The following is a 26,615-nucleotide window of genomic DNA, read 5'->3' on the forward strand; positions in this document are numbered from 1 at the left end:
TTTTTAGGGGTTGACAGCGTGGAGAAAAAGGAACCCACTCAAAAAAAGCGGGGAGGGGGAAATCCAGATTCCAGTGATGCAGCTCAGTTCAACGGTCCTGGTGGTTGGAATTTTAGAGGTGTGAACAGCACATTTCGCTTCCCCCCCTCTGCATAGACGGCACCCCGCTGGAGACTTGAGAGTCCCACACTTGGTTTGCGAGCGGTGTGTTCCCCCGCCCCTACTGCTCCTCATTGGCCAAATCCAGGATCCACGGACGGGCGGTGATGCCGAACGAAAGGGTCCCAGTGAGTGACTGAATACCTGCACTCACAGACAACTGTATCTCTCACAGCACATTATGGCAGGAAGTGTTATTCGAAGTGTTATTCGAAGCTGTATATTTTGGTATAGCGAGTAAAATAAGACCTGTCATTGAATAAGTCGAAATTTAAAGAAAGTCGTTGGGAACCTTCATGAAAGATGAGAATAAGAAATAGGATGAAAATAGGATATCTACGTGTGAGCGCAAAAAATAGCAGAGACTGTCTTTCAATATCACCAATAAATAAAGTCAGCGATACCCTCTCAAATTACTTATCACATCTTCAAATCAAATCGTTTTACTTACTACGTCAAGCAACTTTACGATACTTTACTATATGATGACCTGGGGAGCCTCATTCCAGTTTGGAGGGATTCATTTGTGGTAGGAGGGCTCATATGGGGCAGGTTAGAGTCATACTGGTGTTTGACTCCCAGACGAAAGGTTCTAGATTCAATGTCCACAATATTACCTGTAAGCAATTACATCTTTGAGGCAGTCTTGACACCTGCTTCATTAGCCCCCTGTGTCTGAGTTCAGTGTCGTTGGCGGAAAGTGTCTCCCATAGTGCATAGTAATTGCAACAGGACTCTTGGCTATTGCACATTGCAATTAGTGATAATGACCATGCATATGTGCTGGTCCATTCAACCGGTGGGCCAGTGTTGTGGTTCTTGGACACAGAGACAGGACACCAGCCCGTGGACAGCGGCAGGGGAAGTACGCTGGCACTGCCTTGCTTTGGGTGCAGCTCTCACAAAACTGGGAAACATCAGCGAGAAAACCAGGCCAGTCGAACAGAAGCTTCCGTCTCGCATTCCCCCAGGTGGGCTGCCCGGGGAATACTCTCTCTCTCTCTCTCTCTCTCTCTCTCTCTCTCTCTCTCTCTCTCTCTCTCTCTCTCTCTCTCTCACTCCCTTTCTCTCCCTCTCCCTCTCTCTCTCTCTCTCTCTCTCTCTCTCTCTCTCTCTCTCTCTCTCTCTCTCTCTCTCTCTCTCTCTCTCTCTCTCTTTCTCTCTCTCTCTCTCTCCCTCCATCTCTCTCCCTCTCTCTCCCACTCTCTCTCCTTCCCTCTCTATCTCCCTCTCTCACTCTCTATCTGTCACATGGGAGAGCAGGCAGAGCTCTGTTGTGGCTACAGCTACAGTCACTGTTGTGTGAACCTCCTGAATGACATTCATTATCAGGGTTTGCCTTCCCCCTTGCTGAGAGCCGGCCCGGTTGTATATAAAACGTCCATATTCCGAAGTCCATATTCTCAGCTACGTCATTTAGTAGTATGTTTCTGCCATTCGGTGTACAGCCCCTTATGTGCGCGGACAATAACCGTGCATCAGTAGGTCTGTTATCTTCTGGCTTATGTAATTCTGGTCTACGTTAGGTTAAGAGGTTTTCCACCTCTGCCGTCTCCCTGCATGACCTGATCCAGCATCCAACGGAAAAAGAGAACAGTGTTTGAGGGGCAGGTCGGTCTCTTTGGTTTGAATAGCCTAGCACAGGATTTAGTGTGTAGACACAGCAGGTAGCACAAGACCCACTCCCCCCCACCCCCCCCCCCCCGCCACCACCACCACCAACACCACCAACACCACCCCCACACATATGAGAGTGTTCAGGGGGATTTGGCTGAGAGAGGAGTTTCACAAGCGAGAGAGAGGGAGGAGAGAGGGAGGATAGAGAGAGAGAGAGAGCGAGGGAGGGAGGATAGGGAGTGTGTGAGACAGGGAGAGATAGCGAGAGGGAGATAGAGAGAGGGAGGATAGAGAGAGAGAGAGCAAGGATAGAGAGAGAGAGGAGGAGGATAGAGAGTGAGAGAGAAGGAATGAGGCGAGTTCCTTCAGACCGCTTATCCCTTTTTTATTTAATTTTTTGCTGCTGAGATTAACACATAGCAACCCCCCCCCACACACACACACACACACACACACTCACACACACGCCCTGCAGTCCTTGGTACCCTTCCAGCAGTAGGCGTTGGGGACCCCCAGGCCGTGGGCGCCCCGGTCTTGTCAGCCTCCCTAGAATACATCCCGCCAAGACAGCAGCTAGCGCAGCTGTACCTGCCGGCCCTGCCAGGCCAGCACATCTTCCGTAGTATCTCAATGAGGGGGCCGCAGCGGCCACAGTGGGCATTGTGTCGGCACTTCCTGAGCACAGGCTGAGCACACTGGCGGTCGAGTGAGGGAGAGAGAGACAGAGCACGGCATCTTGGGTAATCTGTCCTTATCTGACGCTGTGATGGAGGTGGTGGTGGGGATGGCGGGGACAGTGCCTCTGTGTGTGTGTCTCGGGTCGGGTCCCTTTAGATGAATGGTTTGTCATTATTATCGCCCTAATGACCGGAACTCGATGATTGTCTTTCTGATGAACAGCGCCGATATGTTAGATACAGATCAATCCCGCTTCATTAATCCCAGACAGGAAATGTACGCAGACTTTACTTTTATGAGCTGTCCGTTCCTATCGACCCGAGTAAAGTTAGCCTTAAAAAAAGCCCTTCATCATCAAGCTTCATCCGATATAACACAAAGTTCAATCAAAGTTCAATCGAACCCAACTTCATCTGATTCGGGCCGATCTCCCTGTGATGTTTAGTATATGAAACTAATCAGTGGTGGTTGGAGGCTCTGAGGGGATAGAGCCCACTCTGTCCCCAGGAGGGTCTCATCATCCTGCAGGGGGAGGATGATGAGCCACTCTGCTTGTATGGCAGGATGCAGGAGACCCAGGGTGATGCTGCAGGGCTGCAGGGCTCCCTGTTCAAGCCTCTCTTTAGCTTGGTCCTGTTCTGTACATAAATACCACATGGACAGTGTGTAAAACTGCCAATACAACAATAAAACATCCCCTCCCACCGGACATTAGCCTTGACAGATTTGGGGCACAGTAAAAAGTAAATATGGGGAATTATAAATCACAGCCCTTACTTGGAAAGACAGGAGCTCTTGTTGCCTCTGGTCCCTGTTCTCTTCTCTGCAGCGTTCCACAGGTGCACTCAGGGGAATTCAACCACCATGAAGGATTAATTGGGTCTGAATGGCTCTGAAATGGGTCTTTGGCGCCGTAAGCAGTAGGTTACCTTTTTTTTTTTTTCTCAGTAATCCTATTATTTTATAAACCAAACAATTAGCGAAATAGTGACTGTTTGGGCCATAAGCAGTTTAGCAGCACATTGGCCACGTTCTGCTTCATTACTTACTTAAAGGTGTTTTTGTGCCTGTGGTGGCGGTCGTGATGATGATGATGATGATGATGATGATGATGATGGTTGTGATGACGATGACATCATCGATGATGATATTCATGTGGTGAGAATGATTTGAGACCTTGGAGCAGGTGCGCAATACCCAAACGGATTAGAAATCTAAATGGCCTACTGGGGCACTCTCATTTATAATTACATTACAGAATGGGTCTAGTTTCGACTGTGACATTTCACCTTGTTTATGTAATTTCAAACTCGGGAAATTATTAAAAAAGGATTTGAGTAAAAAGCCACATTAGAACAACAGCGAGCAACTGCGGAAAATGGGACTTTGGTCAAGAAATATGTGTAGATATATTTGTTTTTAGGAGCCAGAGTTCGCATTGTAAAGCGCTGACAGGTTGAGTTCCCCTGTCCATGGTGCTGGAGCCATCCTGTGTGTCTTACTTCATTTGAGTCGAATACATGTGTCCATTATTCTCTGCCATGAACACTGTACACGTCTTCAAATGGAAACGCAGTTTGCCGCTATAGATGCATTACAAATAAACGACAAGGGCAAGAATCTCACGGAAAATTCTGTGAACTTAGATGTTATGCAGCAAATTCAATGGGTTCTTACAGCACTCTAGTGGTCAAACGAGAGAGATACAAAATATAAAACGAGAATTCAGTTAATTTATGCAAATGTTATTCAGCTCCTACTTGTTTTTCATTTCACTGTGTTTGGATTGTAAGAAGCCCAAGTTTGAATTGCTTTCCATATGTATTGTAGGCTATGTGTTTTAGGAGGATGATCATGTTGGATTCACTTTTTACTTTACTTTTAACACACTCTGTAGTTGGAAAGGTAAAGGCATCTCACAAAAAAGTATGGCTACATATGAGAGCTTTGCAAATGTGACGTTTGCTTGTACTAAGTGAATAGTGGGGGAAAGCCGCCACTATTCACGGAGCCTGAGGTGAATACTTGTTTTAGTATAGGCCTACTACTACACGTGAACACTCCAAAAAGAATCAAGATAAAACATTTATTGGTTTCTATCAGAGGTTTATTTGTTTTTATTAGCGTTGCAAAGCGGGACGTTTAACGAGGAAGACAATATCCCGAGTTTGAGATCTCAATCATGGGATATGGCCAATATCCCGAGATAGCGAACCAATCAAATTGCTCCATCTTAGGAGGTTCACGTGCATAAAACTACTGATCTCCACCAGCAGGCGGTTGCACCAGCAGAACGTAAGGTCGTTCGTAAGTTGGAGTGTAAAGTCCGTCTTTACCTAACGTTCGCCATCACTACAAATAACCTACACAAAACATATTGTCCCTTACAAGTCTGGAATGCAACCATTCATTGCTTTTGGTTGCATCATAGAAAACATTTCACCAATTAAATTAACTGAAGAAAAGAAACCTATTACGTAAGAAAGTCATTAACCAGTCCTGCTTGGTTTAGGGGCTCTTTTCCCGACAACACCAGTAAGGCCCCGCCCCTTATTCTCATTGAGTGGTGCTGATCTTTCGGAAGAAGAAGAGAAGCAGGAAGGTAAGCCCTGCGCCTTCGACTACATATCTGCTTCTGCAACAATACCTGCAGTTCAGTTTTAAAGTAGGATTGCTATTCTAGGTAGGAGTTTGTCAACTTGCATATTTAGGTACCTTTTTATTTAGTGAACATTAACAACAAAAACCACAACAACAACAACAACCACAACGCATTAAGTATATTCACCTAATTTACCTAAGGATGACTTAGTTGCGTATAAGTTCCCAAGGAATCCTATAAATTGGACTGCGTGCGTTGCGCCCTGTTGCGCCGCATGCGTCACGTGCACCCCAACACATTCGAAACGCATGCAGTAAACTTGACATGTGCAGAACAACTCCTTGCAACTGAGGCAAAACCACTACTATATTACGTCAACAGATTACGAAACGTCACCATTTTACGCAATCCGTATGTACGAGGCAATATGCGCTATAGTTTATTTTTTTTGACAGAGTTTTGAGGCCCGGATGGAAAACATGCACCGATTCAAAGCTTTTTAAATACCATGTAGCTCTATAGCTCCACCCAGTGGCGAGGCTTGGGACATACACGCTGCAACGACACCTTGCGAAACCTTTGACTACCAGACTTGTTTTAGCTTTCTAAATGAATGTCTGAACAATAAACGACTGTACTTTTAGTCAGGTACCAACTATTAGTGCAGACATTGAAATACAAAGATGAACACACTTTTGCACACTTTACAAATCTGCTAGCAAGGAATGTCATTGAAGAGTTGCTTATCTTAATACTGCCTGTAGTCTTGGCATTTCTTGTATCTACAGATGTTATTCATACATGCAGGGCCGTTGCTACGATTCCTGGGCCCCTAGACAAGATTTACTGATGGGCCCCCCTGCGCTGAATTGTTGACGGGGGGGAGGGTGGAAGGAGCAATTGTTGACGAGGGAGAAATTGTTGACGGGGGGGGGGGGCGCTATGGTAGTACTATGGGCTGGTAGTAATATAAAAAAATAAGATTATTATTATTATTATTTTTTTTGTGGGCCCCCCCTGGGCTGTGGGCCCCTAGAATCGTCATCACCTTTCACCCCTTATCGACGGCCCTGCATACATGTGACAAAAAGATGATAAAAGCATTACAATTCACAAAGAATTAAAAAAACGAAAAATAGTACTTTCAAAACATATCTGCTACAAAACATTTTGACAAACAACAAACAATGAATTGGATTTGAGAAGTCATAAACCAATGTGAATAACCTTACCAACTAATCTAAATGACCTACCCTTTCTTCAATCCTCTCTGGTCCTGGAGCCTTGAGTTGAGACGATGAAGGCTGTCCTGGTTGTACACGGAGGGGCCTGGGCGATACCAGACGAGCTGGCAGACGCCTCCGTGAAAGGGGTCAAGGCGGCGGCCAGTGAGGGCTACAGGGTGCTGGGGACCGGGGGAAGCGCGCTGGACGCGGTGGAGAAGGCTGTGAGGGCCATGGAGGACAACCCCGTGTTCGACGCAGGTCAGAGCTTTGTTTGAATGCGGTTATTATTTTATTGTATCTCGTTGTTTTTTAGTTTTACACCGCGTTGATGTGAATTCTGGAGTTGGGCGGGAAAAACTACAAAATATAACAATAATTTATATAATATATAATTGGCCTATATTCTGCATTGCTGAAATCCTGAATAGATCGACCAAACATCCATGAAATGCATGCTGCGTGCTGCTTCTGAGCCCGGCCCGCTTGCTAAAGGGGAGTGAGTCAGAATACGTTTCTGTGAATCAATACAACTGAACTGTGAGCGGTTGGGGGGCGCTTGATTACAGGACATGGCGCAGTGCTGAACGCCGACGGCGAGGTGGAGCTCGACGCCATCATCATGGACGGACAGACTCTCGGGAGTGGAGCGGTGTCTTGTGTTCAGAACATCGCCAATCCTGTTTCCCTCGCACGGGCCGTCATGGAGAAGGTGCCCCCTTTTCAAATATATATATATATAGTATAGTATATATCTCTGGATTTATAGAGAGATATGTGTATACTATACACACTGTAGATGTCTGGCTAGGGGATTATATGAATAAGCAGAGCAACAGCTGCAGCCTGTTGTTTCTGAGGGAACGGGTGAGAGAATGATTCCAACTCAGCATCTGCTGAGGGCGGCTGGGGGTTGATCATCATCGTCGCGTGGTGGCAATCATCTACCGGAGAACCAAACTGGATATGATGCCACATTTAGGAAGGGGAAAAAACATTACGTTTGAGATCTCCATTTCATTCTTCTGTTTTGTTTTGTCCCTCGGTTACCATTTTGCAGGCATGTTTTACACAAAGCGTTTGAATTTATAGTATTGACCAGCACAGATCAGGTAGGCCTTAGGCGTCACTCGTCAGGCAGCCTTCCTTTTGGCCTGAGGCCTATTGGCTGGGAGGCAAACAGTGAACGCTTGTAAGCCAAGTAATGTTCCTTCATGTAAAAAAAATAACTGTTAAAATAACCCATTCGGTGTGATGTAAATCTTCTCCTTACATGTTTGGAAACACGAAGACCGACCACGTTATGCTAACCAGCAGAGGGGCCAACCTGTTTGCCGAGCGCATCGGCTTTAAGACCGCTCCCACCGAAACGCTGGTGACCGCCTACGAGAGGAGAGAGTGGGAGAAAGCGAAGGAGTATGGTGCTGGAGTGAAGGAGCTGTTCCATTCTCAATTGTAGGTGGTATGGAGGACAAGAGGGTTCATGAAACACAGGATCGGTATGATCCTTGGTTTCAGCACACTTTGGTAATTGACACAACAACAGAAATACACGAGGAACAAGTATTTTGAGTATTTTTTGTATTTTCAAAAAAGCCTGTTGAAAAAGGCAATTTCCATCAGGGAATGAAACGAATAGTACCATCCAATCAACAGGTCATGGTTTCAAAAAAATGTACTTCTCTACTCTACAGCCACATGATATGATGCAATCATTTTGCTGTCATATTGGAAAGTTAGTGGTCTCAATAGGGTACACACACTGCAGTCACAACGTTATTGCTAGGTTTGTTCAATGATGTTATTCTATCGTATAAGCTTACAGCACTCCGTAGACCATGAAGATAGATGAAGGATTGTTGTTTGCCCTAGGTGTCATGATACGGTCGGGGCTGTTGCCGTGGACTCTTGCGGTAATGTGGCCTGTGCCACTTCGACAGGAGGGATACGAAACAAAATGGTGGGCCGAGTGGGAGACTCTCCAGTCATCGGTAGGATGACACATTTCCTTCCCTCTTGTCAAATGTCCTTTTACTTATAATCGGGTTGTAAGAAGCTTCGCATAATGATTAACCGTTCATAACCACATGGGCTGTTAAATGCGACCATGGACTTGACCCTGACGCTTTAAACGTCCCTGATTATATCAATATTAATTACACTTACCTCGGCAGAATCTTTGAAAAGTATATTTCAAATTGACCGCAATAAAGAAAAGACAGGCTAGTAAGACTATATGACTTGTATGGGTCTACCCTAAATACATTACGTATAATCTTAATAATACTTTATATTAATTCTGACTATAATGTCTATCGAACAACCATTCATCCGATCGACTTCACACATTTGCCACATCACATTGCAATAGCCAATAGCCATCAGACAGTTCTGTACAGGCACCTTTGGAACGGGCACTGCACTAATAATAACAAGAATAATTTAAAAGAAGAAGAAAAGATAACATAAAGAAGGTTTTCCAGCTCTCAGAGGTCTCTCAGCTCTCAGAGAATCTGAGTGATTTTGGTTGCATGTTCCTCCGATTGAATCCTGTCCACTGGACAGGATTCAATCGGAGGAACATGCAACCAAAACCACTCAGATTCTCTGAGAGCTGAGAGACGGTAGCAGCACGTGGAAAAGAGCAGAGCCTACCATCCAGTGACCCTTCTCTCCTGTGGATCAGGCGCTGGGGGATACGCGGACAACCGTAGCGGAGCAGTGTCTTGCACCGGTCACGGAGAGTCCATCCTTAAAGTCACTTTGGCTCGCCTCATCATTTTCCACATTGAGCAAGGTTAAGTATCGCTTTCATTGTGTCATTTACGATCTATCTGAAACACTTAAACACGCTGCTCCCTTCATACTGTAGAGGCTAAATAAGTCACCCCTTTTATTCACCCCCATCGCCATCCAATGGTGGTTACCTAGTCAATATTAGACATCATATAATATTGCTTTTGCCTTTGTAAGATAGTATAAACGGTGGCAGTAAAATAATTTCTTTTTAAGGGCTTGATATTTATTGTCATAGTGTGAATTGGATAAGCAAAGCTGCTGTTTCTCACATCAGGATATCATATTGCAAAGCGCTCTCTCTAAAAGAGAGGATTGTTCAGTTGCAAGAACAGTTGTAATCCCATCCTCACAATGCAGCAGTTGGCTTTGGTCTTTCATCATTGTGAGCATTCAGGGCCCGGGAAAACACTTGTTGCCATGCCTTCCAATCCCAAACATACACAAACACAGAGGTCACCAAACCTCACAGTGTTTAAGAATTTATAAAGGAGTGTCGGTGTGTAGGCTTACTGGGAGGGTAACATGAAGGCCCAGGGAAATGTACACATTGGGAAAGGTTGATTCCAATTGGAAATCCATAAGCAATCAATCATAGAGGTGTCCAGATTTATGTAAAATAAAAATTGCTTAATTAATTATGCCTCAGAGATTAATTTATCGACAATATCAACAAATATAACATATGTGGTCAAGACAGCTGTGCTAACTTATCAATGCCAGCAATGAACATTGCTGAAATTAGTCTTGTTAGTTCAAAACGAGAAAGTTTAGAGTTCCAGAAATGAGATACGATGGCCATTGGGTTCGAGCGTCTCCTTTCTCACATGCTGATTTCTTTCAACAGAAAATACCTAATAATAATAATAATAATAATAATAATAATAATGATAAAAAGAGGGGGGTCCCCAATGGCGGACAGAGCCCTCATTTCATGGCCCAAGAACCCTAGCGGTAATCCGTTAATGAATCCGATGATTTGAAATGAATTAAGATAACACAAAACTTTATCAATCCCACACGGGGGAAATGTACTTGTCTCACTGCAACTCAACTGGGAAAAGTAGAGGAAAAGAGTGATTAAGTGATTTAAGAAAAAGATATATACGCAGAGTACACAGAGTGCGTAGGGCACCAAGTACCTTGGGGGGGGGGGCACCACAAATAAGGTTTCTAAAAAAATAAAATAATAATAATTATTACATTATTGAATTACAAAAATATATAAATTAGTTATGAAGAGGCCCACCGTTGTTTCTTCTTAATTGTATAACCTATCACTCAAGGCCGCCCCCCCCCCCCCCCCCCCCACACAATTGATTGTCGAGTTGCCCAGGGCAACGACACGGACAGCGTCGGCCCCGTTTCACATGCTGTGTGTTCTCCCCCAACTGAAGGTAAAGAAGTGGAGGACGCGGTGGAGCTCTCCCTGCGCTACATGGACGAGCGTGTCCACGGTGGGGGCGGGGCCATCGCGGTCTCTCCCTCGGGGCAGTGGGCGGCCACCTTCACCACCGAGAGGATGGCCTGGGCGGCCGCGGAGCAAGGCACTCTGTGGTACGGGTTGAATCCCCAGGAAAGGTTTCAAGACAAGCCGGTGCAATGAAGGAAATGTGACAAAGTGTACAATAGGTTTAGCTCAGGAGGCAGAGCAGTTGTCTTGTAACAGAAAGGTTGCTAGTTTGATCCCCAGCTCCTCTTAGCTGAGTGTTGATGTGTCCCTGAGCAAGACACTTAACCCTGACTGCTCCTGACGAGCTGGCTGTCGCCTTGCATGGTTGACTCTGCCGTCGGTGTGTCAATGCGTGTATTAACCGATGTAAGTCGCTTTGGATAAAAGCGTCTGCTATATGCCCTATATGTGAATGTAACAGGGATTTATATTGCACATGAGGAATACGGGAAGTATAGGTTAAGGCTGCATCTTCATAATATTACGAAAGTATACTATTAGAGAACTACTAGTACTAACTAATAATAACTTTTAGTCAATCTATGTAATAACAAATTTAACAACTTTCTCCTACAGGGGATTAATAAAGTTGTATCTAATCTAAACACCCAAAGCCAATCTAATGTATGCCTTTGTCTTATGAATCCACAAAAATCAGTCAATTTTTCATCAACACCCTTTGTTTAAATCAGCAGAATACTTACTTTTTTTTATTAGATTATATATTTGTAGTTTTGGGGTAGGATTTTACTGTATTTGAATATTTTGAATGTTTTTAACAAGGTCTATTATGTACTTCTTTAGTTATTTCAAGATACAATAAAATAATTGAACTTGCTGTATTGGATTGCATATTATATTGTTATAAATGGTTTAGAAAAAGTATGCTCATATATATATATATAATTTGAGACACATAACACCACTCGTCCATGATGTTTGGATAGACACACGCGACCCTGTAACCTTACTGTAAATACGAGCCACGTGACCCGGGCTGTTGGTTGACAGGACTCGTCGCGGGGCTTTGCAGCGGCAACAGCGGCCAGGCTGGACATATGACTTCGAGGAAGTTACAGGCTGCCTGGGCACTTTGACCACGACTGCAATCGACGAAAAATCCTGCTATGTTACACCACAACAGTAAGTGACATGCGGGCCACGATACCCAACAGCTTTGTGCGTTAATCTATGTTCCGCCATAGGGGACCCCTAAATGTTGTTTAGGGGGGGCGTGATCCTAGCTAATCCCAGCTAGCTGCTAGCGAGAATACAAACAAACTTGGTAGGCCTCTGCTAACCCTTCTCCAGTTCGCTAGAATCCTTTGGGGGACTTGGTTTTACATCCAAACGAGCGATGTATCAACACACAGGGGTTACTCGATGAGCAGGGCATCTAGACCTACAGGCCCGTTAGTAACGGCGACGTTAAAGCAACGTAGTCGAAGTAGTTGTCGCTTCCATGCTGGCGTGGAAGCTAACTGTTGTTAGCCACTCTCGGGCTAGCCCGCTGCATACAGCTCACTTTATGCTCTGTTGCCACAAGAGGGTACAGAGCATACACTGTGTTTTGATTGTGTGTGTTTTATCATACTACGTGTACACCAGTGCTTTACTTTAGTTCTATCTGTGGCCTGTAGAGGATTATCTAACCGATTGGTGGTCCCTTAGTGGTAGGGTTAGCTAGCCGCAAACCACTAGGAAGACGTTGCGAGCTCTTAATTCCCTCCATGGAGTGCCCTATTCGTGAAACATATAAGTCTTATCTGATTGCATTACAGGGCGATGAACTCCACAATATTGCACTACTACAGACCGCCCGTGTCACACTCTTTGGATCAACGATTGTTATGTATGAGCAACTTTATGTCAATGAGTCTGAACAGTCCACTCTCTGGAGAAGACTTTGAATAATCGACAAAGTAGGATTACGGTGAAACCAACAGCATGCCGGTAAAAATAGGACGACCCCAGCTACCCGTTGACATGCAATGTTGATGAGTTTATCGTTATCGCTATTAAATACAATACTATGACACTTGTTTTTTTTTTCATTCAAACAGTGCACTCAATGGAGCGAAGTTCAAACGTGTTAGCATGCTAGCGCCTGGGCTCTTTCCCAGTCGTGTCACTGTCAACCATGACAGCTCATTCATTTAGTGATGAATCCACAGCATTTGTAGCATTTCAGATTTAAAAAAGGTAGTCTCTCTTTGGAATTATACTGCCTCCTCAGGAATATTGGATAAAAAAAGGGTTATAATTTCTAATATAATCTATACGTAAAAACACGTAGTAGGTATTCGTACCAAGGTTACTGGGCAGGTGTTACCAATGCTACTGCTAGCACTCGTGCGTCCATTTAACCCTTATTCATGTTTTAGTTTATATAAGTTAGTCCATTGGTAGTTAGGATTGTATTGAATATTTGGCCTATACGTAGAAGATGTTTGAATGTAATAATGCAGGCTCTTATACCACTGTACTTAAACGTGATTATATCAAATGTGGTAGTAGTACAGTTGTTTTGGGGAACTCCCTGTCTATAAGGGATTGTGACACCTGTGCTCAACTGTTTTACGCAGGTGGTGAAGAGGGGAACAGCATTCATGGACACTGTGGAGACTTTGAATCATTTGATTCCCAGTGACCAGTTGGACTCTCTGGGGACTGGACAAAATCTGGAATGTGAAGCAAGAAATGAGTTTGGAACCGGTATCCTGCTGGAAGATTCACTGACAAACATGTTGAGTGACAAAGATCCAATGTTTGGATCAGCAAGCTCTCAGTTTAATCCTTTGGAAAATGATGAGGGCAATTTTTTGATTGCTGGTGCTACAGGTATGTACGGAATGGCAATGTTTAAGAACTAAAAAGGACTACACTAATATGTAAAATAAAAATATATATTATATATATATATAATAAAAATATATATTATATATATATATAACTACCTGTTGAAACCTGAGTTTGAGAGTTTTGAATCACAGCTGCAGAAATCAATTGGGTCGAGATCTTGTACAACATGTCGACAGCCAAATGTTGCTGGAAATACTTTGACCGATGGCTTCTGTTTCAGGTTTGTAATCAAATTCGCAAAAGTTCATGCATTTACTATATATTTGCTACCTCAGGTCTCGATGGCATCAGTGGGAAGTTGCCGAGTCCACCGGCTCCCCGTTCTGTCGGAAGGCCCCGGAAACATCCGCGCGTCACACCCTCTGGTCAGTGGAGAGCGTTCAACAACGTTCCTATTACATAACCCAGCGTTACGTCACTGAAGTGTGGTGATGTTCAATTCTATATTGTCCCAACAGCAACGGTCGCCCCCAAGACCTCGACCGCTCCGTCCGCTTCACCCGTCACCCCGAAACCCCGCGGAAGGCCCCGCAAAAAACCGACCAACCGGCAGCTGACGTCGTTTCTGATCGAGAAGGGCGTGCAGGGCCCCCAGCTGAAGAAGGAGCTCTGCCTGGGGGGCCGCGTCCACGTCCAGGAGCTCGACGCGGGGCTGTGGCTGAGCCCCATGGTGGTGCTGCGGAGGCTGACCGTCACGGTGGGGGGCTTCAGGATCGAGCTGCTCCCGGGGCCCTCGTACGGCACCGCGGGCGAGGGTGAGGGCGCCGGCGCCACCGCCGCCGGCCAGCCGGTGAGCCTTCAGGAGGGTTTGACCTCCGGCGGTGACGGGGCCGTCGCGGCCGACACCAAGGAAGACGACGCCACGGTGCCGAGTAACGTCACGGCTCCGAATCCGACCGCGGAGAACCAGGTTGGCTCGGGGGGCGTCGAAGGAGCACTCGGTCTGGGCCCGTACGTGAACCCCAACGACGTTCAGGCCACCAACGGCGCCCCCGCGCCAAAGTCCTGCTCAGAAGAGACCAAGGTTGACATCGGGAGCGACTCCGCCGAGCAGACGCCATGCGCTAAGGGGAAAGATGTCGTCAAGCCGACTGAGAGCCCTCCGAACAACACCACCGGCTCTACTGACAAGCTGAACTGTAAGGACAAGCTAAAGCTTTTCGCCAAAGCGATGTTTAAACCTAAACCCAGGCTGCCCACGGTTAAGAACAAGAGCTTGGTTTCCCGTAGACCGAAGAGCCTGATTCAAGGGCCGAACCCTGCCCCGAGCTCTCCCACTAAGCCCCCCCAGAGAGACGACGTCCCGCCCAGCGCCAAACCTCCCAAGAAGGGAGCGGTGTCACTGAAGAGACCCGGAGAGATCTCCCACCCTGAGCACGCCTCCAAAGTCCCAAAGGTCCAGACCGGGAAACCCGTCAACCCGAAGCCCAAGTCCCCGGGTCCCTCCAGCGCCGCTCCGGTGAAGAAGGCCCCGTCGTGTGACGGCCCCGCGGACCCCCCCCACAACGCCCCCAAGAACACCCTCAACGCGCACAACCCAAAGCACGAACGTCCCCCGCCGTCGCTGGGCTCCCCGGGGCCTTCCTCCAGACCCCCGGAGGACGCAGGGCCGGAGAAGGCCAGGGGCAAGAGGCCCGACAAGCTCCTCCAGAGGCAGAAGAGTCGGACGCCCCGGACCCCCTCCACGGAGGAGCCGCCGCTGTTTGTGCCGGACAACGCGCCGGCCGCCGCCGCCGCCGCCACCGCCGCCGCCGCCGCCACCAAGAAGGAAGCGGACGACGAGCCGCCGGCGGAGAGCGCCTGGGACGGAACCAACAGCTGCGGCCTGTGCAAGAAGCACCACGGCAACATGTGAGTAGAGCCGGCGGGACGCCGGAGAGAGGTCCCACTTTGTGGAAAGCCGCTTTGTTCTTTGTTTTGTTTCCGGAAGGCCGTCCTGCGTTGTTGTTGCTGCATCCTGGCCTCTGCTTTCCACTTGGCAACACACTTCTCCTGTAGTGAGGGCAGGGATTGGGGGGGGGGGGGGGATTGGCCACGGTTTGGATGGGGATTAATATAGAGCGTTCGTATAAATTGTATTGATGGAATGAAACACGATTCCAGTTTCCGTCAACACAGAGTGTGCAGTAATCCCCTGGTGTAACACTAACCTTCATTTGGCTGCGTTCCACCAATACGAGCACAGATAATCTTAAACTCCCTCCCCCCCCCCACCCCCACGCCAAGGTTCATGGTGGGCTGCGGTCGCTGTGACGACTGGTTCCACGGCGACTGCGTGGGCCTGGACCTGGCCAAGGTGCAGGAGATGGAGGACGAGGACCAGATGTACGTGTGCCTCAAGTGCTGCGCCGACGAGAGCGTGAAGGCCGAGCCCGACGTCCAGAGCACCGCCAAACGCCCGCCGCCGCCCGAGGTAGAGTCCGCGCCCGTGCCCGAGGCCGTGGGCCACACCCCGGCCGCCAAGCCCAGGCAAGGCCCAGGCCCGGCGCAGGCCCTGGCGTCCGGCGGCCCTCCGACCCATGAAGAAGGTAAGCGGGCGCTGCCGGGTGTTCTCTCCTAAGAACAACGTAGGCGTCTAATCCGTGTGAGTGGGAAAGTCATGCAGAGGTTGGCCCTTGTCGACTTGTGTGCGAGAGCTTATACAGCTTATACTGATATTGTCATAGCAAGTATTACCACTGCACACGGGTTGGTTGTCTTTTCTGTTGCCTCTATTGTTTTTTGGGGATTTGCTCTTTGAGCAGGGACGGGTGTTTGGTTAACCAAGCACCCGCTGGGTAGAGTTTAGACTAGAGTTTAGTTATTTGTCTCTCACCTGACATCACATGCTTCAGCTAATGTTCTCTTTGGGTTTAAGACAAGGTCTGCTCTTTTTGATGTTATGAGTCATTTTAAAATGATTTGGTGTAAAGATAAGTCATTATTTTTAATTCCTACACAGGAGTCTGATCGAAAACCGTCCACAGAGGTAAAAGAGTCTACCCACAAAACGGGTATGTTCATATTTTTATGCCGAGGTTGTCAGAAGTTTCCCCACTAAGGCTTTGAAAAAGCAATATATCTGACGCCCATTCTGCGTTCTTGAAGGTCATCCAAAACACAAGGGTTCCTCCTCGGCTCCGAAGAAACCCGCTTCTGTCGAAGAAATCCGAAGAAGTGTGCGAGACTCTCTGAAGGAAATCCTCTTGCAACGGTAAGCCGCCACGTCTTGATAAGATGCCACTTCAGCAAGCACCTATCTCTTAGGAGACGTGTTGAATAAAAAGTCCCGTGTTTCTCCTCAGACTCAAGGAGTCAGACTTGAAGATGGCGGTGGAGCGGGCCTCTGAGGTGGCCCGGAAGACAGAGAGGGAGCTCTTTCATTTGTACAAAGACACCGACAGCAAGTACAAGAGCAAGTACCGGAGCCTGATGTTCAACCTCCGGGACACCAAGAACAACGTGAGTCAAAGGGTTCTCATGGCTACAGGACGAACCTGTGGGCGTCCCTGAGCAAGATGCCTTGCCTAAGGACGCCCATTTGCTTATCGAGGGTGTGAATCGAAACTATGGGAACGGATGATGTAATTTCCTCTGCTGAAGCTGCAAGCCAGGCAATGCGACCGCGCCTGTCCATGTGTGGCCGTGTGTATGAATGGGTGACTGCGAGGCATTAATGGTAGTGGAGCATTTGAGTGGCCTCAGATCTGAAAGCGCAGTCCATTTACCCTTTTTTAGAAATGGCTAAATCCTACGACGATGTGTGCATCCGCGCTAACACGTCTCCACTTTTGTACCATTGTGTTTGCAGGTGCTGTTTCGGCGGGTTTTGAAAGGGGACATCTCTCCCGCTAATCTGAGTCGCATGAGTCCTGAAGAGCTGGCCTCTAAAGAGCTGGCCGCTTGGCGGCAGCGAGAGAACCGCCACGTGAGTAAACAACGTTTCACCGTTCAAAGGAAAAAGCATTTAGGAGGAAATCATGGAGCTCTACAGGTCTTTAGTGCTTCAGTGGAAAACGATAGCTACCTTGGTCGGGACTCAGCCTCGACTCAAACCGTCTCAATTTGACAGAAGCCGCAGATGCCGTGTACGTTTGTGGTGTCGAGAGGGCACGGGTTGTGTTGTGACGGCTCAGGTCTTTCCCCCCAGGCCATCGAGATGATTGAGAAGGATCAGCGCGAGGCAGAGAGGCGGCCAATCACCAAGATCACCCACAAGGGAGAGATCGAGATCGAGAGCGAGGAGCCGGCGAAGACAGTCGAGGTGCCTGAGGTACGTCTCATTCAACTTGTTTTCCCTACGTTTAAGGTTGTATCAGCGATTCCAGGCCGACGCATAAATGATCACATTCATCTGATCTCTCCTCACGATCCGCTTGCCGCCGGCCCCATAAGCAGGCCGTCAAACAAACCGCGTCTCTGTAGGCAGCCTATGCTCCGAGATCGCACACAAAAACAAATGGTACTACCAACCGCTCTAAACCAAAATAGTATTCCAACCAATCAACGACAAGGGTTGTGTGTTGTGGGGTTTTGCGCAGCGGTCATGATCGTTTTTACGGGATGCACGAAACACGGAAGGGAGGGGCGAGGCTGGCTCTGTTTGTTTGGGATCTCGGTTCAAACACCAACACCCAACATCTCTGATACAACCTTTAACGTGCACGTGGTCGTTCAGAGTGTATCCTACAAAAGACAAAGACGACAATGCAGCAAAAGTAGCATACTTAAGTTACGTATATATTAGGGATGCACCAAAATTAAAATTATTGGCCGAAACCGAAAATGAGGAAACCAAGGCCCAAAACCGAAAACCGAAACCAAAACTTCATTATAATCAAGGCATTGCAATTTTTGCAAATCGCTATATGTGGGTCTTTCTCAGAAACATTGAAAAACGTCCACACCGCAGACATATTCGCGCTTATCCATACAAGCGTGTGCTGGCCACGCTTTTTGTTTGCGTCATCACAAATCTCTGTTTCGGCCGTGTTATTTCGGTGATAAAAGTATTTCGGCCGAAAACCGAAAATGCGCTTTTGGGCCATTTTCGGCCGAAAATTTTCGGTGGCCGAAAATTCGGTGCATCCCGAATAAATATAGTCGAATATATATATATATATATGATAGCACATGCAAGAGGTAGATGAAACTTATGTATTTTTTGTGTCTCATGGACTTAGCTTGTTGCTGTGCTATCGTCGTTGCTACCCTATTCTCGCCCCCCTATCCTGTTACGGTGTGGTTGCTCTCCCGTTGGTTGCTCTGATTGGCCCGTGGCTCCCCCAGAGTCCCTCCCCCACCAAGCTGCTGGATCTGGCGGTCGACCTCCTCCCCCTGGAGCTGAAGGCGGAGAGCAGCGCCAATGTGGATAAAGACACCACTGGGCAGCACAAGTCTCACCTGTTCGACCTCCACTGCAAGATCTGCACAGGTGAGCCACGCATCGGTCCTGACCGAAGCTCTTTCAATGAATTTTGAATTGTTATTATTGTGTCATGCATTAGCATGCCCAGCCCACAAGGGCTTACAAGACACCATTATAAAACAACATGGACAGACCAAAAACCAAAAGTAGATGCTAAACAATACTAACAATAACGATATGAACCATCCTGACGTTTCATTCAGGCTTAAGTAACAAAAGAGGCTAACTTATAAACATTAAAAGTAAAGAAACATTCCATCCTGACATCATCATTACTCCAAAATATTTCAGGGTTTTGAGCAAACGGTTCCTTTACCAAAGGTACTCTTAGTTCGTCTTTCAACTGCAGTGTAGCATCTTACGTGTGCTGCTAGTCCTCTCAAAGCAGCTCCTTGTTGCGATGGATTCAGACTCTGTTCCACACGGCTCTTTCGTTATTGCGTCGGGTCGTTATTAAAGGTGACGTATCACACCACCAGGCGTGATTGTGATTGGGCCGTTACAAGCCAGTTTGAAAATAGGCCTCTTCTGACATCACAAGGGGGCGTGTCCACCTAGATGTGGGCTGGATAGATGCCTATTTTCAAAGTGGCTTGTGACGGCTAATCACACTCACACCTGGGGGTGTTATACGTCCCCCTTTTAGGTCAGAGGTCCGGTAGTCTCATGCGGGGACACGATGTCGCCGCTCATTTGCGTTGCTGTTTTTCCTCCTTCACGTGTCGTCATTCATCCCTCCCCGACCAATCAGGTCGCATGGCTCCGCCCGTGGAAGAGGCCCCCACCAAGGTGGTGAAGGTGTCCACGAGGGTGGCCCGCAGGCCGTCCTCCGCCGTGGAGGGGGCCGCCAAGGGCGTCGCCACGACGACCACGACGACCACGACGACGGCGGCAAAGGAGGAGGACCTGGAGGCGAGCCTCCGCAACACGGTGTCCAGCGGCCACGAAGCACGGTGTGTGTGTGTGTGTGTGTGTGTGTGTGTGTGTGTGTGTGTGTGTGTGTGTGTGTGTGTGTGTGTGTGTGTGTGTGTGTGTGTGTGTGTGTGTGTGTGTGTGTGTGTGTGTGGGGTTCATTCAGTAGGGAAGGGCATCAGTGGATCCCAATGCCAAGCGTACCATGGGCTTTTCTCGTGTTTCATACATCTCTCATTTCTCTCCAGGGTTATTGAGAGAGTGAAAAAAAAAAAGAAGTAAAGTCAAGGAATGCAAGCCCCTTCTCCATTTCAATGCATATTTTCAAAAAGTGCAAACGCGTGTCTCGTTCTGATGAGCTGCGGTGTGTGAGATATCCGAGTATGTGTGTGACATCTTTCCTAATCATTCCCCGCAACTTAAAGTTGGTGTGACTTGAATTTCTGATGTGGACGGTGCTGAGCCTTTACCCCAGACTAGTGGAGAATCCCCGGGATGGCGCGGCTCCGGCCGCAGTGGTTCTGTGTTCAGTCCACACGGTCTCCAGCCTCACTTAAGTCTGGCGTGAGCAGGAGGCCCGTGTTCCCTGACCTACCCCTTTGCTCATGGCTCCAGGCTTCCACCAATTCGGTGGCATTTGCTTCTTTAAATCTGTCCGGTGCGGAAAAAAATGTGGTTGACCGGCTGCTAACTGACTTTCACTGGTCATAATTCTATCATTTTTGATTATTACATTATGATACTACTTTCAATCAATGCAAGTCTGGAAGCCCCTTACCTCGTATCGCCTCGGGGCTTTATCTTCTCGCCGTCAGCTGCTCTGGTCGAAGCTCTACTCCACAGTGAACGTGTCTGGTTTTATTTCCTCAGGTCAAACTACAGCTACGCGTCGGCTAAAGACGAGGGCGTTTCCTTCCTGTCCACGCTGCAGTGCATGTGGAGGGGCTTCGTGAACATGGCCGCCGTGGCCAAGCTGGTCACCAGAGCCTTCCCGGTGTCCGGCGTCCTCGACCACCTGACCGAGGTAACGTGGGCGGGGCCAGAGGGCTGGAACGGAGCCGTTGGGTTTAGAGGCTGCTGTCGGTCCATGCCTCAACATGCCTGGAGAGAGTCTAGGGGAGGGGATCTTAATACACACCTGGGTAGTGTACTACCAGCTAGGGCTGGGCGATTAATCAAAATTCGATTTTAGCGTCAAACGATCACAAAATTAACATAATCGATTTTTTTTAAATTATTTTTTTTGTTTTATAGAAAGTGCAGAACAGCTGCATACATATCTGTGCATTATTTTAGATTTCAACATTATCTTTTGGACCATTTTGTGTATTTTCTTAAGCCGAAGTTTCCAAATTCTCAGTTACAGTGTTTTTGAGACATGCTGAATAAATACATCATGTTTTCAAACTCCAAAAAGAATCCTTTGAATAATCGTGATTTCAATATTGACCAAAATAATCGCGACTATGATTTTTTCCATAATGGAGCAGCCCTTCTACCTGCCCACCCATCTCATCTGGAGGCTAACCAGTGTATTTAGTCCATGGGCCTCATGTCGTACACATGCTCTCTGCTGTTTTGTTGTTGTAAATGTTGTTGTTCCACTACAGGATCTGCCAGACAACGTTCAGGTGGGCGGCAGGATAAACCCTCAGCTGGTGTGGGACTACTTTGACAAGATCCGAGCGACTGGGACCAAAGTGAGTGTGTGAGTGTGTGTGTGTGTGTGTGAAGCTGTTCTTCTGGGGGCGAATCGATGCAGTGGCCGCATTCGTACTCCATGTGGTTACAGGGGAGTAAATCGAGCTCTGAATCGAGACACAGCACAGAACGGAGACCGAACTGAGGAGACCGAGGTGTTTGATCCATTTGTAAGCCTCTATCTGTCCAGGCGGGTTATAATGCCCAATCCCATTTCTACCCCTTACCCCTTCTCCTTACCCCTCCCCCTTGTTTTGAAGGGGTAAGGGGAAGGGGTAAGGAGAAGGGGAAGGGGAAGGCGTAGAAATGGGATTGGGCCTAAGGCCCAATCCCTACCCCTTACCCTTACCCCTTCAAAACAAGGGAGAGGGGCAAGGGGAAGGGGTAAGGGGTAGAAATGGGATTGGGCCTTATAAGGTTGTATAAAATGGGTACCAGGGTTGATAGTGTGATTCATGTGGTGAGGATATGGAGTAAAAATAACCTTTGTAGGGCAGAAACGTAGTTCTGGCTGTGGCTAAAAGTCCTCCACCTTCTGTCTGACCCCCCCCCCCCCCCCCCCCCCACCCAGGAGGTGTGCCTCATCCGCTTCTGCCCGGAGACTGAGGAGGACGAGATCTCCTACACTCTCCTCTTTGCTTACTTCAGCAGCCGCAAGCGCTTTGGCGTGGTCTCCAACAACCTCAAGCAGGTCAGGGACATGTACATCATCCCCCTGGGGGCCACCGAGAAGGTCCCGCACCAGCTCGTGCCCTTCGACGGTCCAGGTAAACCCCCCCTACCCCCCCCCAGCCCCAAAGCATGCACGCACACATGAAAAAGCTAACTAATCTTGCTGTTTCAATAGAGCTGGGCGATTAATCAAAATATTATTTTTATCGTAATTCGAATTTATGGTCAATCCTTTTTCTTTTTTTAAGAATAAAGATTATTGAAAAGATAAAAATAAAAAACATCTATATATTTCTTTCGTTTTATTTTTAAAGATTAAAATGTCAACATGGCAGCATACGCTGAAATTGTAGAGTTTGGCTAGATCTGCGGCCACCAAATTTTAATTAAAAATGTTAATCTTCAAATAAAATCTGATAATAAAAAATTGATAATGGGGTTGGGTTTGAAACGTTCCGAGCCTTTATCTTTAAGCCGAGTGGTCCAGCCCTAACCCCCCCCCCCCCCCTCTCCCCGGACAGGCCTGGAGAACAACCGGCCCAACCTGCTCCTGGGGCTGATCATCCGCCAGCGCGCCCGGCGCGACTTCCTCCCCGTGGACGCTAACGAGGCGGCCGCCATCATCCCCGAGACTCCGCCCCCGCCGGCGCCCGCCGCGAGCATCCGGCTCCCGGCGGCGGCGGCGGCGGCGGAGGAAGAGGAGGAGGAGGAGGCGGCCGCCAAGAAGTACCTCTCCTCCCTCATCCCCACCAAGAAGCCCCGAGAGGCGGAGAAGCCGGCCGGCGCTCCCAAGGCGGCGGAGGAGAAGGCGGAGGAGCCGGAGGCGGAGCCTGTGGGGGACGAGGCGTCGCTGGACGAGGAGGGCGAGCCCGGGTCGGACTCCTACAAGCCGCTGCGCTTCCTGCCCGGCGTGCTGCTGGGCTGGGGCGGGGAGCTGCCGCCCCTGCCGGACTTCAGCGCCAAGCCCCCCCCCGCCGCGTTGGAGGACCCCGGGGCCGCCAAGCCGGTCGTCAAGAGCCCCACCACCCGCTTCGTCATCAGGAAGAGGGAGGCCAAGCCGGCGGCGGCGGCGACGCCCGGCGCGGCCGACACGAACAACCGACCGGTGGCGGCGGCGGCGGCGGCGCCTCAGCGCGTTCTGCATGGGACGGGCGTCGCCGCGTGGCCCGGGGCCGGGGTCTCGCTCCGGGAGAAGCCCCCCGGGGTCTCCACCGAGGCCTACCTCGCCAGTCTGTCCTCGCCGCCCCCCGCCTGGAAGGACGTCCCCGCCGCCGCCGCCGCCGACCCCAGGAGGGAAAGCGCCGAAGGAACTTTATCGCCGCCGGCCAAACCCACGACGGAGAGCCCAAAGGCGCCCCTGAGCGGCATCCTGAAGAAGTCCTCCGTGTACACGACAGGGGGGGAGGATAACGGGCTGCAGCCGACGCCCGCCACCCCGACCCCGACGCTCGCCGCCACCCCGACCCCGACGCTCGCCGCCACCCCGACGTCGCTGCCCGCTCCCACGCTGAGCAGCGGTCTGAACCAGGCCGGCGGCGGTCTGAACCAGGCCAGCAGTCTGAACCAGGCCGGCGGCGGCGGTCTGAACCAGGCCGGCGGCGGCGGTCTGAACCAGGCCGGCGGCGGCAGTCTGAACCAGGCCAGCAGTCTGAACCAGGCCGGCGGCGGTCAGAACCAGGCCGGCGGCGGTCTGAACCAGGCCGGCGGCGGTCTGAACCAGGCCGGCGGTCTGAACCAGGCCGGCAGCAGTCTGAACCAGGCCGGCAGCAGTCTGAACCAGGCCGGCAGCAGTCTGAACCAGGCCGGCAGCAGTCTGAACCAGGCCGGCAGCAGTCTGAACCAGGCCGGCAGCAGTCTAAACCAGGCCGCCGGCAGCAGTCTGAACCAGGCCGGCAGTCTGAACCAGGCCGCCGGCGGTAGTCAGAACCAGGCAGGCGGCGGTAGTCAGAACCAGGCAGGCGGCGGTCTGAACCAGGCCGGTGGTCAGAACCAGGCCAGCGCAGGCTCCCAGCCCGCGGTCTCTCCCCTCCCCCAGGCGGGGGTCCCGTCCTGGGTGGCGGTGGGGGGCTTATGCGGCAGCAGCTCTCCCAGCGAGCAGACGAAGGATCCCCGCGTGCCTCAGGCCGCCCCCACGGCGCCCGCTGGGCCGCAGGGGGCGGGCCCCGAGCTGCCGAGGGACCCGCCCCACGGCGTCCCAGAGGCCCCCGCCTCCAACAGCGGCCCCGACCGTGACGTCGCCCCCGGCGCTCCTCCTCAGGGGCCCGACGACCACGGCGACGGGTCCCGTCTGAAACCCGAGGAGGACCCGCCCCGCCTCAGCCCCCCCGCCTCCCTCGCCCCCCCCTCTCTGCTGCAGGAAGCCCCCGCCCAGCCGGCCGGCCCCCCCTCCCCCCCCCTCCCCCTCCCCCTCCACCACCACCGGCATCAAGGACTACAAGCGGCCAGAGGACCGCTACAGCGACCCCTGGGAGAGGCCCCGGCACGCCGAGGACCGCGACCGGGACCACCGCGACCACCGGGACCGCGACCGCCACCACCGGGGTCACAGCGGCGACAAGAAGGGCCGGCACCAGGACCGGCACCGCGAGCGCAGCCGGCACCGCGGCCACTCGGAGGAGCGGCGGAAAGAGCGTCACCGTGGCGACGAGCACGGGGGGCGCCACAAGGAGCGCCACAGACACAGGCGGGACTCGGACCACGACAACGGCCGTCGTAGCTCTCGGGACAGCCACTCATGAGTTTGGGGCTTTTAGTTCCGTTCATTTTTTTAATATACACACTAGTGTGCAGCTGTTCCCGTGCCATTGTGTCCCGTTTTGTTTTATTTGTTTTATGATAAACATTCCCTGTTTTAACCGTTCTTTCCGGTACAACGACAAGATAGACCGACCGAGAGTCCGTGGATTCTCCCGACGCGTTTGAAGTGCGTGAAGTACGTTTCTCTACACATTCATATTTTTTAAAAAAAGTACCTTTCTTTTAAAATGTGTTTTGTCTGTCGGCTGTTGACGTCTACACTAACCACACAGACGCCAAATGGTTTTTCTTTCCCAGACCCTTTTTTTATTCATGTGTTCAAAGGAGTATAAACCAACAGCACAATTGCAGAATATGAATTGATAGCTCGTTTTTCAGCAGACGCTTACAAATATTTGGCATGAATGTAACAACTAAAAAAAGGGCGGAAAAATGTAAACCGCAGTTGTATTTTTTTTTTTTTTTCAATTTTAAAAAGTTGCTTAAATATTTTATAAACGTTTCTAAGGAGAAAGTTGTACATTTTGGCTTGTCGTGTACATTACAAATGCAGTGTGCTTTTGCACCGTTTATGTACAGTTCATAATAAAGCTAATCTTTCTTTTTGTATGATCATATTTACCTTTTGTTTTTATTGATAACACAACAATGACATATAAAGGCTATTTAAATGTAATAAATAAACCCTACGTACTAGCATGTAAAGTGGTACACGTCCTCAGATGATGGTGTGTTCCAGATGCCTCGGACACCAGCCTCCCGAGTTGCAAGTGGGATAATCTCCCAGCTTTCTTGCAGCATTTCACGGAGGCACCTCCCCCTTTTGGTCGGGCCCCCTCGGAATTCTGAGAGAGTAGACCGAGTTCAGTGATGACGCTCTCAACAAAAATGGCGGCACCCGCAAGGAGATTTATTTTCGAGGAAGGCCGAGCTCTCTCCAGACGTGCGTCGCAGGTCGCGACGTAGGTCGCATTGGTCGCGTCGTAAAAAAATAAATCTATGGGCGGTCGTTTATCAGTTAATTTGCATGTTCAGGTAACTTAACTGTTTTTTTGCGACAGTTGAAGTACCAGAAAGCCATGCTCTCTGGCGAAAGCTTCCTACAGCTCTTTATTGCAAATATTATTTTTATATTTTTATATTGAAGTAGGCCTACAGTTTAAAATTATGAAATCGTTGGTCCATCAGTGTCAATAAAATATATTAGTTGTAATTTGGGGCGGATTCAAATAATGTATTTCAGATATTATATAGCCTTTTTGTTTTGTTAAATGTCATTAAGCCTAATAAGGTATGTTATGCACAAAGTTCTTCGTTATAGAGTGATATACGATTTTATATGAGTTCATAGTGTAGAAGAAATTGTCACAGTGGTACAAGCGGTAGTGACGCCTGGTTAGTATCAAGAAGGCGGTTGTTCGATTCTCTCCGGGGTCAGATACTTTTCTGCTCTTTTAGTCAAACTTACTGACGCAATCGGCCTCTTTCATTTGAGCATTTAGTACGATGGTATGATAATTATACGACGTAATGACGGGCTGCGACGCCTGGCTGGTATCGGCTGGCTGGCTGCGACGACAGGCCAGCCACGGCTGGCCGCTGTCTGCGGCTGGCAGCTGGCTCTGGCAGGCTGACCGACTAGGTCGCGACCGTAAAAGCGTTGCGATCCTTTTGGCGGCAAATAGGTCGCAACCAACCAGAGGTATTGCTGAATGAGCGACCTGTGGCAGCCAGCCATTGTCACCATCCTGCTACAATAACCAAGTAACTATTATC

At 49.3% G+C, this 26,615-nt stretch overlaps 2 protein-coding genes across 2 annotated transcripts; both read left to right on the forward strand.

Moving 5' to 3' along the window:
- Nucleotides 1–5,003: 5,003 nt before the first annotated feature.
- On the forward strand, nucleotides 5,004–11,353 carry si:dkey-103j14.5 (isoaspartyl peptidase/L-asparaginase). The gene is made up of 7 exons (XM_056609303.1): nucleotides 5,004–5,056; nucleotides 6,339–6,540; nucleotides 6,849–6,991; nucleotides 7,571–7,734; nucleotides 8,152–8,270; nucleotides 8,966–9,076; nucleotides 10,473–11,353. Exons 2-7 carry the CDS (start codon nucleotides 6,354–6,356, stop codon nucleotides 10,679–10,681), a joined length of 933 nt encoding a protein of 310 aa, XP_056465278.1. The 5' UTR covers nucleotides 5,004–5,056; nucleotides 6,339–6,353; the 3' UTR covers nucleotides 10,682–11,353.
- Nucleotides 11,354–11,368: 15 nt separating this feature from the next.
- phf3 (PHD finger protein 3) lies at nucleotides 11,369–25,729 on the forward strand. The gene is given in 18 exon segments (XM_056609868.1): nucleotides 11,369–11,671; nucleotides 13,114–13,369; nucleotides 13,666–13,755; nucleotides 13,849–15,241; nucleotides 15,617–15,899; nucleotides 15,901–15,918; nucleotides 16,332–16,383; nucleotides 16,478–16,583; nucleotides 16,675–16,831; nucleotides 17,181–17,297; nucleotides 17,520–17,642; nucleotides 18,659–18,803; nucleotides 19,549–19,750; nucleotides 20,580–20,733; nucleotides 21,320–21,409; nucleotides 21,982–22,177; nucleotides 22,604–24,456; nucleotides 24,488–25,729. Coding segments are annotated over 17 exon segments (5,544 nt in total). The 5' UTR covers nucleotides 11,369–11,671; nucleotides 13,114–13,137; the 3' UTR covers nucleotides 24,821–25,729.
- Nucleotides 25,730–26,615: the final 886 nt, after the last annotated feature.

Source organism: Gadus chalcogrammus, chromosome 15, assembly GCF_026213295.1.
Source record: "Gadus chalcogrammus isolate NIFS_2021 chromosome 15, NIFS_Gcha_1.0, whole genome shotgun sequence".
Classification (NCBI taxonomy): Eukaryota; Metazoa; Chordata; class Actinopteri; order Gadiformes; family Gadidae; genus Gadus; species Gadus chalcogrammus.